Source organism: Erinaceus europaeus, chromosome 13, assembly GCF_950295315.1.
Source record: "Erinaceus europaeus chromosome 13, mEriEur2.1, whole genome shotgun sequence".
Taxonomy (NCBI): domain Eukaryota; kingdom Metazoa; phylum Chordata; class Mammalia; order Eulipotyphla; family Erinaceidae; genus Erinaceus; species Erinaceus europaeus.
In genome coordinates, this window is record NC_080174.1 from 46,152,469 (window position 1) to 46,165,513 (window position 13,045).

Below are 13,045 nucleotides of genomic sequence, written 5' to 3' on the forward strand. Positions count from 1 at the left end.
CTTTTGATCCCTCTAAGCATTATCATCTTCACACTCCTCACAAAAAAAAAAAAATGACATTATTATCTGAGTGTGAGGAAACTGAAGCCCAGAAAAGTAAACTGATTTGTCAAAACTTTGGAACATTTGCAGACAGAATCAGAACCCAGGTCTATCTTGTTCTAAGGCTGTGCCCACCATACGCTGTGCCTCTCAAACTGGTAGTACCCCCCATGTATTTGCATGGTTCTGAAAATAGTACTAATAGTTGTGGTTATGAGCAAGATGGAGCGTGAGCTTGCTTTCACACAGAGTCCACTGGGGAAAAAAGAGTATTAAACAGTCACAGAGAGGTTGAGGGATGACTCACTGCGTAGCATGGGCTCATGCCTTGCTATGTGTGGTGGCCCAGGTTTGAGTAACACAACACTGGAGAAAACTTGTACTGTAACATCTCTAATGTCTCTACTTACCTCTGTTTCTCACTGTCTCTGAATTAAAAGTCAAAGTGGCTAGAAAATTTGTATAGGGGGCAGGGGTGGCACACCCAGTTGAACACACACATCAGGACTAGGGTTCAATCTCCTGCTCCCTACTTGCAGAGGAAAAGTTTCAGTTGTGGTGAAGCAGTACTGTAAGTGTCTCTTCCTTTCTCTCCTCTTTCCCTTCTCAACTTCTCTGTCTTTATCTAATAAATAAAATATTTCTTAAAAAGAAGAAGGAGGAGGAGGAGGAGGAGGAGAAGGAGAAGGAGAAGAAGTAGAAGAAGGAGAAGAAGAAAGGACTGGGGAGATAGCATAATGGTATGCAGAAAGATTCTCATGCCTGGGAGCCTGGCGGTAACATAACGGGTTAAGTACACATGGCATGAGGTGCAAGGACCAGCGTAAGGATCCTGGTTTCAGCCCACAGCTCCCCACCTGCATGGGTGTCACTTTACAAGCGGTGAAGCAGGTCTGCAGGTGTCTATCTTTCTCTCCCCAGCTCCATCTTACCCTCCTCTCTCAATTTCTCTCTGTCCTACCCAACAACAACAGCAGCAATAATAGTAATAACAACAATAGCAATAACAACAGCAAGGGCAACAAAATGGGAAAAAAAAATGGCCTCCAGGAGTAGTGGATTCATAGCACAGGCACCAAAACCCAGCAATAACCTTGGAGGCAAAAAAAAAAAAAAAAAGATTTTCATGCCTGAGACACCAGAGGTCCCAGATTCAATGGCAAGCATCACCATAAGCCAGAGGTGAGCAGTGTTCTGATAGAGGAAGGTTGGGAGAGAGGAGAGGGGTAAGGATGGGGGTGGGAGAACCAGGCATAACTGCACACCAAGCTGTGACCACAGAGGAACAGAAAGGAAACTGGGAAACATTACTGGATTTAAGAAAGAGAGTGTTGGGGGTAGACTGTGGTAAGCCTGGTTAAGTGCACATGTTACCATGCACAAGGACCCAGGTTCAAGCCCCTAATCCCCACCTGCAGGGAGGACACTTCACAAGTGGTGAAACAGTGCTGCAGGTTTCTCTTTCTGTCTCCCTCTCTATCTCCCCTTCCCTCTCAATTTTTATGTCTTATCAAAAATAAAAGAAATGAAAAAAATATAAAAAAAAACTGAGTTATTACCTCCCACAGGCCCTAGAGAAGCCTCCTTAAGTGTCTCCACAACATCCTTCACCTGCCCCTGTCACAGCCCTGCTCAGCTGGGACAAGTGTGTCTCCCTCAGGCAACTGCCACTCCCAGACCACAGGAGTCTGTCTGACCACACCTCACAGGCATAAAGGAAGTTCAGTCACAGCTGGTAGTTAAACAACTTATTGTACATTGTTCCCCAGTCTTCCCTGTGACTGCCTAGTGAAAACAGACTATAAGCCACCAAGCAACAGGATTATCTGACAGGCTCAGTTCAAAGCAGAGTGAGGAGAAGATCAGTCCAGCCTGATACCCCCATACTCCATGCACTTTGACCAAATAGCCTAACAGACAGGAGATCTTATCTACAGCTGTACCACCAGGAGCTGCCTGAGAAGGCAAACCTCAGATGCCCTGCCACCTCTAGCCAGCATTTACACTTCTGACTGTAGCAAAGCTAGAGAAATGTTCCCTTGTGAGTACTGCGAGGCATGTGCAAGTATGCTTTCTATTTTTTAAAATTTTTAATTTATTAATTTGAGAGAAGCAGAGAATCACTGGTACATGTGATTCCAGGGATCAAAAACTGGGGACCTCATGCAAGAGTCCAATACTTCATCCACAGTGCCACCTCCCAGGCTGCAATTGCAGTGCTTTTTATACAGAAAAAAAAAAAATATGAAAAGGACCTAAGTATCTAGGGCAAGCAGGGGTAGATAGTATAATGGTTATGCAGAGAGACTTTCATACTTGAGGCTCCAAAGTCCCAGGTTCAATCCCCCACACCATAGACTGAGCAGTGCTCTGAGGGGAAAAAAAACTAAATATCTAGGGTGTATGTGTGTTTCAAATAGTGGCAAATCCATTCTATAGAACAAGATGCATGACTTCATTAAAAAGAGTGTTGTACCTGCACATGTACTGACATAGATAGATGTCTGCAGGAGTTGAGCAGTAGAGCAGCTCACGTGGGACAAGGACCGCATAAAGATCCCAATTCCAGCCCCCAGCTCCCTACCTGCAGGGGAGTCACTTCACAGGTAGTGAAGCAGGTCTGCAGGTGTCTCTCTTTCTCTTGCCCTCTCTGTCTTTCCCTCCTCTCTCCATTTCTTTCTGTCCTATTCAACAATGACGACATCAGCAACAACAACAATAATAACTACAACAACAAAAAAGCAAGGGCAACAAAAGGAAAAATAATAAAAAAGAAAGATTTCTGCATTATTAATAACAGAAGAAAAAACAAGTACACAAAAATGCATATTGTGTGGTCCTTTATGTTTTTGAAAATAGTCATAGCAAAGTCACATGAGTAAGTGTCTCTATAAATGCACAGACATGAGTCTGCAAGGATCCAGGTGGCCCTGATGACCATAGTTACTAAGGAGAGGGGAGTGAAACGTGGAGGTGAATTGTGGACGAGAGTAGGTAGCTTGGGGAAGTTCTTCTTTATCTAAACTGTTCAACTATATGGTAAAGAGGATATATTCATTGAGCTCTTCCATAAGCAATATTTGCACAAAAATAATAAGAGGGTTATATGCACTGTAACACTGCCAGTAATAGCAGAGAAACTCAAAACATTCACCTGCAAAGAACCAGTTCAGCCAGCATAATGCCTCTGACAAAAGAACCTGGGAGAGCCACTAGGAAAAAATTAAAAAGACATATCCACATTGGAAAATTTTCTCAACTGGAAAAGGTAGCTGTAAGCTGTGCTTATAATATGCCCACATTGTAATGAAAGCTAAACTATTCTATGCTTAGAAAACACCGAAATCTGACAGAGCGCTCACAGTGAGTGGAAGTAAAAGTAGGGTGGAGGGTAGTGTTCCCCGAGAGTCACATGAATGTTGGTCCAGCCTCTGCTCTGAACTCAGAGTGTTGAAGATCATTCCTTGGGGAGATACCCTTCACCTGTCCTCAAAAAAGTAAAATAGCCAGACTGGAGATCACAAGGGAGTCAGGGTGGGTAGAATGGGTAAGGGAGCAGGGTCAAGTATGGTGACAGGTGGAAATAAGGCTTCCAGTGGTGAGTAATTTAGGACATATGGATGTCAAAGTATAATGCTGTACACCTGAAACTTGCATGTTACAAACCAGTCTGTCCTCCTAACATTTGTTAATTAAAAGAAGGTAAGAGGGTATATTGCACCAAAGTAAAAGACTCCGTGGTTGGGGGCAGGGGGTGATAATACAGGTCCTGGAAAAGGATGACAGAGGACCTAGTGAGGGTTGTAGGGTTATGTGGAAAACTGAGAAATGTTATGCATGTGCAAACTATTGTATTCACTGTCGAATGTAAAGCATTAATCCCCAATAAAGGAGAAAAAAAGAAGGAGGAGGAGGAGGAGGAGGAGGAGGTGGTGGTGGAGGAGGAGGAGGAGGAGGAGGAGGAGGAGGAGGAGGAGGAGGAGGAGAAGAAGAAGAAGAAGAAGAAGAAGAAGAAGAAGAAGAAGAAGAAGAAGAAGAAGAAGAAGCTGAAGAAGAAGAAGCAGAAGAAGAAGAAGAAGAAGAAGAAGGAGGAGGAGGAGGAGGAGGAGGAGAAGGAGAAGAAGGAGAAGAAGAAGAAGAAGAAGGAGGAGGAGGAGGAGGAGGAGGAGGAGAAGGAGAAGAAGGAGGAGAAGGAGAAGAAGAAGAAGAAGATGATGATGATGATGATGATGATGATGATGATGATGATGACAGGACCTACCTTAGGGGAGTGGTGACAGGACTGAAGGAATGAATATTCACTCCAAAAGTTTGTCCCAGTTGACACAATCCAGCTAGCTCCAAGAAGTCGATATCTGCAATGCTTCACCTAGAAGAATGGGACACTTAAATCCTTACACAAGTCTATACTGCTTGGATTTTACAAAGTCTATCTTACTTTACTTTATTCTTTACTTTGTATTGTACCAAAGTAAAGAACTCTGAGGCAAGGGGAAGGTGTTCAGGTCCTGGAACATTTTGGCAGAGGAGGACCTAGGTGGGAGTTAGAGTGTTCTGCAGAAAACTGAGAAATGTTACACATGTGCCAACTACCATATTATTATCATCATCATCATCATCATCATCATCATCATCATCATTATTATTATTATTGGATAGAACAGAGAGAAATTGAGAGGAGAGGGGAAATAGAGATGTGGAGAAAGATAGATACATACAGACCTGCTTCAGTGCTTGTGAAGTGTCCTCCTTGCAGGTGGGGAGCCAGGGGCTTGAACCAGGATCTTTGCACTGATACTTGTGCTTTGTACTATGAGCACATAACCTGGAATGCCACCGCCTGACAAAACCCCTGAATCTACTATATTTTACAATAGACTGTAAACCATTAATCCCCCAATAAAGAAAGAATTATTATACACACTTTCATATTTTTTTAATTTTTTAATTTTTATTTAATTTTTATTTTTAATTTTTAATTTTTTTATTTTCTGCCGCCAGTGTTATTGTTGGGGCTATGAATCCACTGCTTCTGGAGGCCACTTTTTCCCTTTTGTTGCCCTTGTTGTTTAGCACTGTTGTTATTATTATTATTATTATTGTCATTGTTGTTGGATATGACAGAGAGAAATTGAAAAAGGAAGAGAAGACAGAGGGGAGAGAAAGATAGATACCTGCAGACCTGCTTTACTGCTTGTGAAGCAACTCCCCACATGTGGGGAGCCAGGGGCTTGAACTAGGATCCTTACACCAGTCCTTGCACTTTATGCTTTTTAGTCTATGTGCATTTAACCTGCTGGGCTACCGCCCAGCCCCCAGCTTTCATATTTTTTTAAATGAAAAGAGAAATACAGGGCCTAGGAGACAGCGCAGAGGTGGCACACAGGACTTGTAAGCAAAAGGTCTCAAGATGAGTCCCTCACACTACATGCCAGAGCTGAGTGGTGTTCTGCTCGCTCTACCTCGTGCTGTCACTCTCTCTCATGAAAATAAATAACTTTTTCCCCCATTTAATTGGAGAGTTAATGGTTTATAGTACAGTGCTAACACAGGGTAAAATTTCTCATCTCACCATGATAGGTGTCTGCAAAATACTCTCACTCCCAAGTTGGGTCCTTTCCCACCAGCATGTACAGGGCAGCAAAGTACCCTACTCTCACCCTGCCCTCCTTCCCCAGAATACTCGGCTTTGGTGTAATACACCAATCCAGTTCAAGCTCTACTTTGTGACTCCCATTTCTGTTCTTGTTTCTTAAGTTCCACCTGTGAGAGAGATTATCAAGTTTTCACCCTTCCTTTTTTTTACTTATCTCACTTAACCTGACCCCTTCATACTCCATCCAAGAGGAGGTGAAGAAAACAACTTCATCATTCTTAGCAGCTGAGTAGTATTCTGTTAATAAACTGCTGTTTTAAAATATACTTAAATTAAAAAGAGAAAGCTGTGTAGCCCAATTATGACCTACAATGCATCTATTCAGCTGAACCCTCCTGGCACCGGGGCCAGCCTGCCACTAAGTTACACTAAGCTCCAAGGTTCTTATGCTAGGCATTGTTGGCTGTAGCCGGTAGGCACACTCACCCAGCCATTGGTGGCTTGTACCCTGAGAAGACTGCTTCCAGGACTGCAGTGATGGGGAGGACCAGGTGAGATAATACAGGCCTTTAAATCCCATCATGTCCTCCTTGTTGCAAGCTCATGCCCTGGGAATGGGCAAGAGGTGGGTGACAAATGTCCTCCCATCACTTGCCTGCTTCCTGTGATTTGATGCACTTTGGACATTTCCCAGCTGAGTGGCAGCCAGAGCTCCAGCCACAAAATCAGGCAGATAGAAGCTAACGTAAAGGGCATGGAGCCCTTGCTCTCTGTCATTTTGTCTGGAGTCCTGAGAGGAGCTGGCACCAGATCCCTGCAGCCAGTAAGGAGATAGGCAGGGCTGCAGGGAGAGGCAGGTATCCAGAAAGCTGCTCCTTCCTTCAGACACACACAGGGTGGCTGCTACCTCTCCAGTTCCAGGGTGTCAGGGGCTCCATCCAGCTATGCAGGTGGACACCTGAGCTGAGCACCTGCTGTGTGTCTGGCCAGCTCAGTGTCCAAGGCATAGGCCAAGGCTTCACCCCTTGGACAGCTACCAGGACATACAACAATGAGAAGAATAATAATCCTGTCATCATTCCTTAGTTACCTATGAGGCACCCAGCTCTGTGCTGAATACTCCACAGGCTTTTCCACTGACTCTCAAACATCCTCTGAAGTGGTATTTATATAAAAGGAAACGAAGGTTTAGGTAATAATGCAATGATCCGCTATGGCAAGCTTTGTAAAAAAAGCAGTTTTGGCAGGCTGGGAGTATGGATTGACCTGCCAATGTCCATGTCCAATGGAGAAGCAATTACAGAAGCCAAAACTCCTACCTTCTGCTCCCCAAAAACAACCTTGATCCATACTCCCAGAGGGGGCAAGTGATAGGAGGAAGAAGATATAAGGGATGAAAGGGCTTTGAACTCCAGCTCCATCAGCACCCAGAGAGAGAGGAGGAAAAAGAAAGTGGCATATGGAGGTAGTAATGTTGTCATGAGTGGCTTAGAGGGGAAAAGAGGATTGTATCAGGAAGACAAATGGGGCAATTGTATATAAATGTGGACAGATAGTTGCAGCGATGATGGTTAGCCCACGTCTACAACCTTAGGGGAACTGTGGTGGCTTGCAGTGGGGAGACTGAAGATTCAGAAGCCTGATGATGGGAATGGAGTGAATTTATACCCCTGAGCCCATGGCTGACATCCTGGGGGTGTGGTTTCTCCCAGTATGGAGAACAGATCTGGTGGCCCAGAGACTCTACTGCTAATTGTGGTTAACACTGTGTGTGGTGGGACCTGGAACAACTAACTATCTAAGTCACCACTCCCCCAGCACACGCTAGAATGAGCATGGGGGAAAGGTTTAGGGGGTTTTGTTTTAAACCAGAACGCTGCTCATTTCTGGCTTATGGTGATGCCAGGGGTTGAACCTGGGAGCACAGAGCCTCAAGCATGGAAGTACATTTGCATAACCACTGTGCTATCTCCCCAGCCCTATGACAGGGTCTTAAAATTTCCCATTAGCTCCTCCAGTATTTTACTGTAGTGAACTTGGGGCTGAGCAGGAGACAAGTATTCAAGGCCCTGATCATAAAGGGTGAAGACTCAGAGAAGCAGGACACAAAGAGAATGAGGCTACTGTCCCCAGGTAATCAAGAGAAACCCAAGGGGTCATTGCCCCCACCCCACTCCCAGCCCTGACTCTAGGCTGAGCTAGGACAGAGGCACCTCCATCGATGCCAGTCAAAAGCCCTAAGTCCTCCATCCTGCCTCCTTCCCTACAAAGTAATCACTGCATAATGATGCACAAGGACCTGGGTTCAAGCCCCTGATCGCACCTGCTGGGGGGGAGTTTCAACAGCTGTGAAGCAGCTGCAAGTGTCTCTTTCTCTTTTCCTCTCTCTCTTCCCCTCCCTCAATATTTCTATCTGGCTCTATCAAATAAAAAGAAAAGCAAACATGGGAGTCAGGCTATAGCACAGCGGGTTAAGTGCACGTGGCCAAAGCGCAAGGATCGGTGAAAGAGTCCTGGTTCAAGCTCCCAGCTCCCCACCTGCAGGTGGGTCACTTCACAGGCAGTGAAGCAGGTCTACAGGTGTCTTTTCTCCCCTCTCTGTCTTCCCCTCCTCTCTCCATTTCTCTCTGTCCTATCTAACAATAACAACATCAATAACAATAATAACTACAACAATGATAAAAAGCAAGGGCAATAAAAGGGAAAATAAATAATAAAAAATAATAATAAAATATTTTTAAAAGAAAAGAAAAGCAAACAAAATAACAACTGCATGGTGTTCCACTTTCAAAAAGTTCTAAGTAGTCAGTTCATGCCACAGAGATGTTCTCTGTCCCTTTTCCCTTTTTCAGTCACCTGTCTCAACATCAGGTGTCAACATGATCTTCATGCAAGGAAGTAGCTGTTTTCCGGCCATCTCTCCCCTCCACCCAACCCACCTGGCTGCTCTGTCAGTCATTCCCTCAGGAGCACACACACAGGTGACCCCACTGAAATCCAGTCCTGCACTGGGTGCTGGGGAGGTGGCTCAGTGAGCAGAGTGTGGGTCCTGCAACCCCAAGACCCCAGGTTCATCCCTGGCACTGCAGCAGCTCTCTCATTAAAACCAGTCAATCAGTCTTCTGGGCCCAGGAGCGGGCACAGTGGTCGCACAAGAGGACTAGCATGCAGAATCTGCACTAAATACTAGACCAGTGCCTGGGGTCCCAATGCCTCACCCCAGCATCCTCACTCAAGAAGCAACAAACACCTAACCTCTAACCCAGCCAGGAAGTCTGATGTCCTCCTCCTAGGAGAACTGGGGATTCTTCCAACCTTGGTCCATTATTGGGAAGGGGTGGATGTCTAAGGAAGGGTCCTGTTACCATGCATGTGCCTACAGAGTCGGGTCAGCTCAGCCAGAGGACCCTTGTCAAGCAGGGTCAGTGAGGGTCAGGAGAGGCCAGCACCACTTGAGGAGGCAGGAGCACCCCACCTACCTACAGGGAACTTCAGTGGCCACAGTTCCACAAGCAGAGAAACAGACAGATGTGAGGGTGGGGGAGTGGTTGTTCAGTCTCCTTGGATGGGGTCAAACCACAAGAGGAGGAGAGAGGCAAGGTTTTCTATGAAGAGGGGGACATGACCTTTTAATCTGGTGGATTTGTTCTACCAGGATTTCTACTACCTCATCAGCTTGAGAGGCAGCTTCTAAATTAGTTTTGGAAACCCTGTGTGTCTTACATCAGGTCTTTTCCAGAACGTAGATTCACTTCCACATCACATATCTGTTCCCTAAACACACCACCACCCCCATACTGAGCCAGGCATTGAGACCTGACTCACTCCTGGGCAAGTCGAAAGCCTGGGTCTGGGGGACCCCAGGGAAAGGGCAGCCTTTTCCTGCTCCTTATCCCCCAAATACTGAGTTTCTCCCCAGTTAGGCATTCTGCAGAATGCTCCTCTCCTTTGTCCCATCTTGTTCCTAGATGCCCCTAGGGAGGTCTAAGATTTAAACAGGGTTCTGTCCTTGACAGCTCCCAAGGGCCTTTCTCCAGCCTAGAATTCCAGGTTACTATGTCCAGATACCTTTCTTGCCCTTTCTATTCTTCTTTTTTCTTTCCTTCTTTTTTCTTCCTTCCTTCCTTCTTTCTTTCCTTCCTTCCTTTCTTTCATTCTTTTTTTTTCCCATGGGGTTATTGCTGGTGCCCAAGACCTGCATAACAAATGCATCACTCCCAAAGGCCATTTTTTTTGTTTTTCTTTTTAATTTGATAGGACATAGGAAATTGAGAGGGGAGGAGAAGAGAGAGGGACAGAGACAGAGAGACACCTGGAGACCAGCTTCACCCCTCATAGACCTTCCCCTCTGCAAGTGGGGCCTGGAGGCATGAATTCTTATGATAGTATGCACTCTCAACCAGTTGCACCACTGGCCAGCCCCTCATGCCACCTCCTACTGCCATAAAACAGGTATCTTAAACTTAACACCCAAAACTAAGCCCCAGTCTGCTCCTGTCCCCAGCAGTCCCCAAGCCTGCCTCCTCTGTGAATAGAAAACCCAACCTCTGACTCCTCAAGCTGAAACCTAGGCATCAACACTGACTTCTCACTGTCTTTCTAACTCTACACTCACTCACCATCAAACTCTGATGGCTTGACCTTCAAAACGTTCAGACTGACTACTTCTCACAGAGTTAGCCTGGTGCAGACAGCCACATCTTTAAAGGTTGCCCACTGGGGTCTCCATGCTCTACCCAACCACTCTCCACCTCAACCCGGCAGCCACTCACACTGGGACATCAGTCGGGGCATGACACGGCCCACTCAGACACACACGTGCATGCGTTTGGCAGGGGTGGTTGCCTCCACGAGCAGGACACACTCTATAGCAGGGAATTGAGGAGATAAAGGTGGGAGGCAAACAGTGCTTGTCTCCTTTAGCCAGCAGATCTGATGAGGCCATGTACCTTTGCATGTGTGTTGTTTGTGCACATGTGTCTTTCTCACACTCTGGGAACTCACTCTCACTCAGCCACATGGTGGCTCCATAGTCTGACCAAGATCCTCAGGGAACTGTGTACCCCAATTTCCCAAAGGGACCTCAAATGAGGCATCAGGACTTAAACACCAGACGGAGGCCTACAGGTACCCTCCAGGGTCTGACTCATCAATACACATGGAAACATCGTTTCTTCAGTCTCTGGGAAGTTGGAGATGCAGGGTAGGGACAGCAAAGTCCAGGAGGTGAGTACCAAAATCAGACCATACTTGTATCTGGGCCTCACTGTGGCATACAGGCAGCTTGGGAGAAAGCTGGGCATGGACACAGGTAGCTACAGGCACCCACCCCTAGAGGTTTCCCAAGTGGCGGAGAAGAGGAAGGGAAGCAAGTCATGAGAACCTACCGTGGACAGACTTAGTGCTAAGAATTTGTGTTGTTCCTCATCACAGCTTTCCCGCCCACAGTACAATAGTGAGTCTAAGTATCTCCAGTGAGGAATTCAGGGTTAGTTGGACTAGTGTCCAAAGACCAGTTGGCTGGTCTCTCCTAAACAGAGACACCCATGCCCATGTCTGAAGAGGTTCCAGGCTCATTTCCAAGGCAGAATCAGTAGTCTGCACAGGGCACTGAACTTGGAGTCTAGAGACCCAGAGCTAGAACCAGCATGGCCCACTCCGGCCTGCCTTCAAGTTCCATTTCTCTTGGCACTTTGGCATCTGATGAACATGGAGGTGACTGTCTTTGGTTGCTCACAATGCCGTGAGAATGAAGACAGTTCATGCTCAGAGCAGTCACCCAGAGCTCAGGCCAGGAGAGGCTCCACTTCAGGGTTCAGCACCCTCAAACAGACTAGTTTCTCCTCCAGTTGAGACTTCCCCAGTTGTGGCATAGAGCTGAGCTTTGCTCATCTATGAGTTGAATAATGGGCTTGAATTCTGGCTCTGACAGCTCTCAGCTGTGCACCTTGCTGTCCCCCACCTCCCTTGTCTGTAAAGCAGCCATTTATTCCCTGAGTTCCAAATATGAAATATAGCAAAATCAATCTTGAAGAGGCAAAATCCAGTGGGGGAGGAGAGTATAGAACTAGAGAGAAAGGCCGCTGGGAAGAAGCCGGTATCACAGAGCTTCACGTCCCACTAGGGGTGGGGGGGGGGGGTGGCAGCTTTGCAAAGTCCTGAGTATATACAAAGACTCTGGCCATTAAACGACCTTTCAGCGTCTGTAGGGAAGTTTGGGGTTGGAGCTAGAAGAAGGTAGAAGAGGAGAGCACTGCACAGGAGGGAGCCCACACACACACACACACACACACACACACACACACACACACAAACCCTCAGAGGTGGAGGTGAGAATAGGAATGGCAGAAGTAGCATCTGGGCAGCGTAATTGTTAAGTGCCCAGCTCTGTGTCACTGTATCACTTCACCACTTTGTCACTGTGCCACTGTGCCAGAGCTTCCCCAGCACTTGCCATCTCATGTCACAGGCCCCAGGGAGAGGAGGACTTCCCACCTCTGTCACAGAGGAGGGCTCTGAGGTTCTAAGTGCTGACTTGTCCAAGGTCCAAGTTTGTAGCAGACGCTGCAGGGGAAGAGCAGCACAGAGGCAAGGAGGCCAGCCCTGTGCTAGCCAGGTCCCCATCCCAAAGGGGACAGGGGATGAGGACATGGTGGCACCTGACAGGGACACCTCAGAGCCCAGACTCCACGCCAGGAAAGTGTGAGCAGCAGCACCCATCTGGTGACAGTGTGAAAGGCGGAGGGGCTCCGCATGTGCACACAGTGTGTTCTCGATAAACATTAGCCTCTTACCACCCCCATTCCAAGAGTCTCCCTACCCCATGGAGGCAGAGAAACTTTGTCAGCCTTTATATTTTTTGTTTGATTTCTTTGTTGAGGTAATATGGGCTTACAATATAAACTATACAGGGCCATGTGTGCAGTCTCTTGCCTCAGCAGCTTTCTCCATCATTCCAGGCCTACCGCCAACTGTACAGCCACCAGTCACCAACCACCACCCACCAGTCAGCTCTCTGCCTCTTCAGCCCTCCCTTCTGCCCTGTGACCGCCAACCACCCTGCCATCCTGTTGTCAGCGTTGAAAGGTTTGTTTTGGGGTTTGTTTGTTTGTTTGTTTATTGGATAGAGACAGCCAGACACCAAGAGGGAAGGGAAAGAGAGATAGAAGGGGAGAGAGAAAGAGATACACCTGCAGACCTGCTTCACCACTTGCAAAGCTTTCCCCCTGCAGGTGGGGGACAAGGACTTGAACCCGGTTCCTTGTGCATTGTAATGTGTGCTCAACCACATAAACCACCACTACCCATGAGATTTTCTATGCTGTCTTTCCACTTTCATTCTTCTCAAAGTATTCTAATTACCCTTTGGATTTCTTCTTGTACTTGTTTAGCAATGTATTGCTTAGT

General features: G+C 46.8%; 1 protein-coding gene across 1 annotated transcript in view; it reads right to left on the bottom strand.

The window, feature by feature from the left end:
• Positions 1–240: 240 nt before the first annotated feature.
• MATN1 (matrilin 1) overlaps positions 241–13,045 on the bottom strand; it is a 34,082-nt gene continuing 21,277 nt past the window's right edge. Inside the window, exons 8-9 of the mRNA XM_060204941.1 lie at positions 4,304–4,411; positions 241–297 (exon numbers count right to left, since the gene is read on the bottom strand). Of these exons, the coding sequence (XP_060060924.1) occupies positions 241–297; positions 4,304–4,411 (165 nt within the window). The remainder of the gene's footprint in view (positions 298–4,303; positions 4,412–13,045) is intronic.